General features: G+C 47.1%; 1 protein-coding gene across 1 annotated transcript in view; it reads left to right on the plus strand.

Moving 5' to 3' along the window:
- Nucleotides 1-5,131, plus strand: part of KY (kyphoscoliosis peptidase) — an 18,736-nt gene that overhangs the window by 10,543 nt on the left and 3,062 nt on the right. The window contains exons 9-10 of the mRNA XM_008630021.2: nt 105-222; nt 4,462-4,650. Coding sequence (XP_008628243.1) covers nt 105-222; nt 4,462-4,650 — 307 coding nt within the window. The remainder of the gene's footprint in view (nt 1-104; nt 223-4,461; nt 4,651-5,131) is intronic.

Below are 5,131 nucleotides of genomic sequence, written 5' to 3' on the forward strand. Positions count from 1 at the left end.
CGTTCCGCTCCGCCACGGAGATGAAAAGCGATCTGCTCCTGCTGCCCATCGAGCCCATTGCCTCAGGCTTTCGGATGAACTTTTGTCTGTGCTCCTCCCCCCAGAATACGACGTCGTGGGCTATCACAACAAAAGCCAGCTGTCGAGCAAGCCCAGAGATGTGCTTCAGATGGGCAAGAGCATTTGTGAGGGCTACGCTGAGCTCTTTGAACACATGTGCAGGTAAATTAAGTTCAGAAACATTCAGTGTCGGGGAGAGTTAACATTCCTTGTCATCTCCATGCCTATCCTGTCTGCCTTTGCATTGACTGATGTGACTTCAAGCAGGACGTGGAACTTTAGCTTTCAAACCATGCTGTGGAAAAACAGCAAGTCCTAGAAAGGTCAATTTTGCTCCCTCCTCCACCCCCCTCCCCAGCATAATTTACTTGGTGCCATCTGCTGAGCTTCGCATTGCATTAACATAATGGCAGATGAAAACACGGAGCTAATTTGATTAGAAGAAGTAGAATTTTCCTTGGAGTATCTGGATGTGAAGGTTAAAAGCATCGCAAGACTTGAACAAGGAGTGCTGTCTCCAACACGCTCCCTTAAAAGAAGTAGGCAGAGTCCCAGGAGGAACTTTCCCCCAAACCCTCTGGAGATGCCCCGTCCCCTCCAGGAGCACCCCAGGGACACTGCCTTGCACTTACCACACTCTTTTCTGTGGCCAAGCTCAGGGTGCAGCACTGTTGAGGCCAATACTGCAATTCCCATTTCGTAGCCACGTTGCCATTTAATGACTCTAATCCTTTCTTCTGCCAACAAAATCTTGTGGACTTCACTGGGGATTAGTCACCTAAACTCCTCCACAGAGCAGGGCTTTACAGTCACAAAGCCATTTCTAAGAAGAGGCAGCCCCTTCCTTGGTAGGGAGCACAGGGGGCAGCCCCAATCCCTTCTCCCTCATGTTTCTCCAACCCAGTAAGGAAAGGAGATGGCTGTTGCACAAGGCAACCCCCAAAACCCACAGCGAGCAAAGCAATGAAGGTGCTTGGAGAGTTTGGGGATCAGCCTTAGGCAGAAGGGTTGCCCAAAAGGAGAAAACTGGACCTGACAACTCAGGGACGGGAGATTGGAAGGGACTTTAGGAAGTCATCCTAACAGGGTGGGCTTGCAAGGTGGCCCCCCCAGGGAGCAGTTTCCATTCCCTTGGAAAAATCACAGACCAGTTATAAATAGCATGCGCAAGTAATAATTGGCTTTCCAAAAGGATTTGAGAAGGTTTTCACCATAGAACAGACAAAATCTACAGGGAAAAGGAGAGAAAAAAAAAAACCCAGCATACTGTGCCAGACGCTGAAGTGGTAAATGCTTGCAGCCAACAACATATCCCACAATATAGTTTGGTCCATTCCAACCCAAACCATTCTATGATATTGGATCTTGTTTTCTAAAGAGTAAAGAAACAGGATGGTGAAGTATGCATTTATAGCTGCATCCTATGGAACAGTTATTAGCAGTTAGAAGGGGGGAATTTGCATCTATTCATTAAAAAGCATATGCTTAGTTCATTAAAAGCATTAATCTTTCCAAGGATATCTCTGACTATTTAAAGGCTCTGTTGATTTACCCGCAATTCCTCAGTTCCAGGCTGATTAGTCACCATGTGATTCAGGAAACCTCCCAGTCATCCAGACTATTATATTGTCAAATATTAGCAAAATGTTTAGCTCCTGTCCTGAAAAACTGTACTTGAAGACAACACCTCTTTCTTGCACAGAGATCTCCTCATCCCTTCTTCCCGTGCTCTGTTCTGCTCTTACGCTGAGTCTAAGCAGAAAGGCAGGAGGCAAAGAGCACTCATCTTACTGAAAGGCTTCTCAGAGCCAGGTTTTTGGGGGGGAAAGGTGTTTTAACATGCCTTTTTTTCCCTAGCTCCTATGAGGGAACTTGAACAAACAACCCAATTTGCCAGTCACCAGGAGTCCCCCCCAAAGGTCCTCCCGAAGGCAACGGCTGACATTGATTGAGTCCTACTTGTCCCAGTGCCAGAGGGAACAATCCCTGCTGCAGACACAACAGTGTCACCTCTGACCACAGCTTTGGCAGCCAGACTTCTTCCCATTAGCTGAGATTCCTGTCAGAGAGGAGAGGTGGGGACAGTGGGAAGCTGGCCATAAGGCATCACTTTCCAAACATCAGGTGTGATAGCAATGAATGCAAACACAGGCTCCTGACCAATATTTCAGCAGCACTTATCAAGTACTGGCTTCCCAGCTGGCAAGCAGACTCGAGGAGGCAGCATGGCTGAGTGAAGCAGTGCAAATCCATGAATCCAATTTAGGGCAAACCTCACAGCCTGGAATTAGGGAGACACTCGCTCACCAGGGTTAGTGATGAAGGCACAACAATTGTTTTCCCAGGAGAGGTTTCAGCAGCTTTGGAAGCAAAGCTGGCCTCACTGCCCAAAGGGGATCTGACCACTCAGCTAGCTGTGCCTTCTTCATAACCCATCTGTAAGTATTCCAGATTTCACATCCTCTTGCTTCTCCCGTTTCCTGCAGGCAGCAGCTTTCCTCTTTTCAGGCACAGAGGCGTACACCTACCTACCACAAGCATAAACCATTCTGTTTCCTTCTGGAGAAGCCAGATTTGCTCCTTTTTTAGATGAAATGATCAAAGTCAACCTAAAATCAAAGGGAAGAAGATGCCATTGAATTCCAGTGACACCTGTAGTAAGAGCCAGACTATTTCCAACTGGTTTTGAGGCAGAAAAGCAACTTCGTGTTTAATCTCCTTGCTGCACCAAGCAAATGTTGCCAACTGTTTCTTAATTCAGTTCTTCCAGTCCATTTTATATCTAGGTCATCTTCAACCTCACACTGCCACCTCAACCAGTTCTGGAGATCTTCCCAATCTTCTCTCTGCCTGCTTAATTTATCTACATAAAGTCATTGACACAAGAAGAGAGACATGAGCACCCTTTTCGGCAGTACAGAGTTGCTCCTTTACAGGATGTTTTAGCTTGGATTTTTGTCTGTCCATTACTAGAGAGACCAGTTTAAATGCTCTGGTCTTTATTTTGGGAACTTTGAACACATCCAAGCACAAACTCTTGCTTCTTTGCCAACATTCACTGTAATTGAGAGCACCGTGAGAGCAGAACTTGTCCCTTAATGTTCCCTCTGAATATCCCAGCTAACAAGAATGTCTAGAGAAGCCTAGAAGGATTAGATGCCAATCCCCATGAAATTAGTGGGAATTTGGTACTTAGCTCCTTGAAACTCCTAGGATCAAATCTTCCCTAAAGCTCCCAGGCCAGCTCCTAGTCTCAGTTACATCATGCAAATCCAGGCTCTCACCAGTCTTGTCAGTGGAGTTGTTCCAGATTTACTGCCCAGCTCCACGATAGAATTTGACTCACAGGGGCCTGTGGGCTGGCAAGGGCTTTCCAGACCACCTGCAGCACCAGGTTTCTCCGTGGCATTCCTTCCAGCCTGGCCTGTTTGTTCTGGATACTCGTGGAACAGGCAGTGCCCACTATCACTGCTCCATCTTCTCCTTTGCTCAAGTGCCCACCTCCCCTGGAAACCAGCATCCTCTCCCTGGATAAAGCAGCCCTCCCTACAAACTCCACTGCACTGCCGATTGCCAGCCAGTATCTGTTATCAGGCCTCCACTTCTTAACAACCATGCTAATTATCTTCCCCATAAATATCACTTTTCTCCTGAGCTAAACCCACATGATGCAGACAATCTCTCTCTAGAAGCCTGCACATTTTATTACTTAAGGTAGTTGTTCCATTTAACACACTTCTCAATGAAGAAGAAAAATGTCAGTGCTGTCCTACACAAAAGACAACGCTCCAAGTGAAGCAATTTTAGATTAATGGTGAAATAAGATGCCAATGTTAGAATCCATCAGCAGAGAGCTTATTAACACAGTGCTTATTTAAATCTTATTTACACATCCACACAGGTATTCATCATGTTTTTAGAAAGAGACTATTTAATCATTTCTACCCTGGGCAAGCACAAGCTCATTCTTTCAGGAAACTAAATCAGCATCCACAATCCCATGAGGTCTGAGATACCTTAGCTGGTGTCAAACACCAGGCCCACAGTCACGGGGAGAGAACAGCCTGTGCTTTTAATTTATAATTACATGGGCTAATTGTGGACAGCAGCAAAGGGATTCCACTGAGTAACAAGACAGAGAGCAATTAAGCACACTTTATCTTTGTCATCCTCTAACAGTGCTGAATTGATGGCGCATCAGGCAAAAAGACTGGGAATACACAAAAACTGGGAGAGAAAAGGCCCTTCCTCCAGCAGGGCTCTCTGAGTCTCTGGGCAAAGGCTACAAAAACAAACAGCCCCACCCAACACCTCAGGCAGCATCACCTTTTCTCCTTCCCCAGAAGTACCTGACAGGTTTAAAACAGGACTCTCCTGCTGCAGCTTATCGTTTCCTTCCAGTCTTGCAGGGATTCAGTGCAAAAAGCTCTCGGGACATGCCAAGGGACACGGGTACAAGACAGGGCAGACCTTTACAGGGGACTCTGACCATGCCTGGAACGCCGTCTACCTTGAGGGAAGGTGGCATTTACTGGACAGCACCTGGGGGAGTGGTTCTGTGGATGATTCCTTCACCAATTTCACCTACAGGTAAAGAACCCCCTCTCTCTTAGTACATAAACCCTCCACAAAGGCAGGAGGAAAGCTGATGGGATTGGCAAACCAAACAGGTGCATTTGGTACCACAGCAAGACCCAAAGCCATGAGCGAGGTACCCAGGCTGCCTGCACAAGGCACGGGGCACGGCCTGTAGAGAGGCAGCAGCCCTGAGCAGCAAGTCACAAACTGCCAAAAGCCAACTGGGTTTGCTTATCACAGCTTCAGTTTAGGCAACAGTCCGTGGCACTCGATTCACAGCTTTTGTGAATCGATTGGAGTCAACACCCAGTGCCTCCCTCTTTTTCCAGGAGCCTGTGGGGGTGCAAGGGAATAGTGCAAATACCCAGGGTTTATCCCAAAGCTCAGCATTTGCCCTGGAAACAGAAGACCAGAGCTCAGGTTTCTTCTCTGCCTGGGGAATTTCAAACCCACGGATCTCAGTTTATCAGCAGCTCAAACCCCTCCAACATCA

Source organism: Corvus brachyrhynchos, unplaced genomic scaffold (assembly GCF_000691975.1).
Source record: "Corvus brachyrhynchos isolate BGI_N302 unplaced genomic scaffold, ASM69197v1 scaffold63, whole genome shotgun sequence".
Taxonomy (NCBI): domain Eukaryota; kingdom Metazoa; phylum Chordata; class Aves; order Passeriformes; family Corvidae; genus Corvus; species Corvus brachyrhynchos.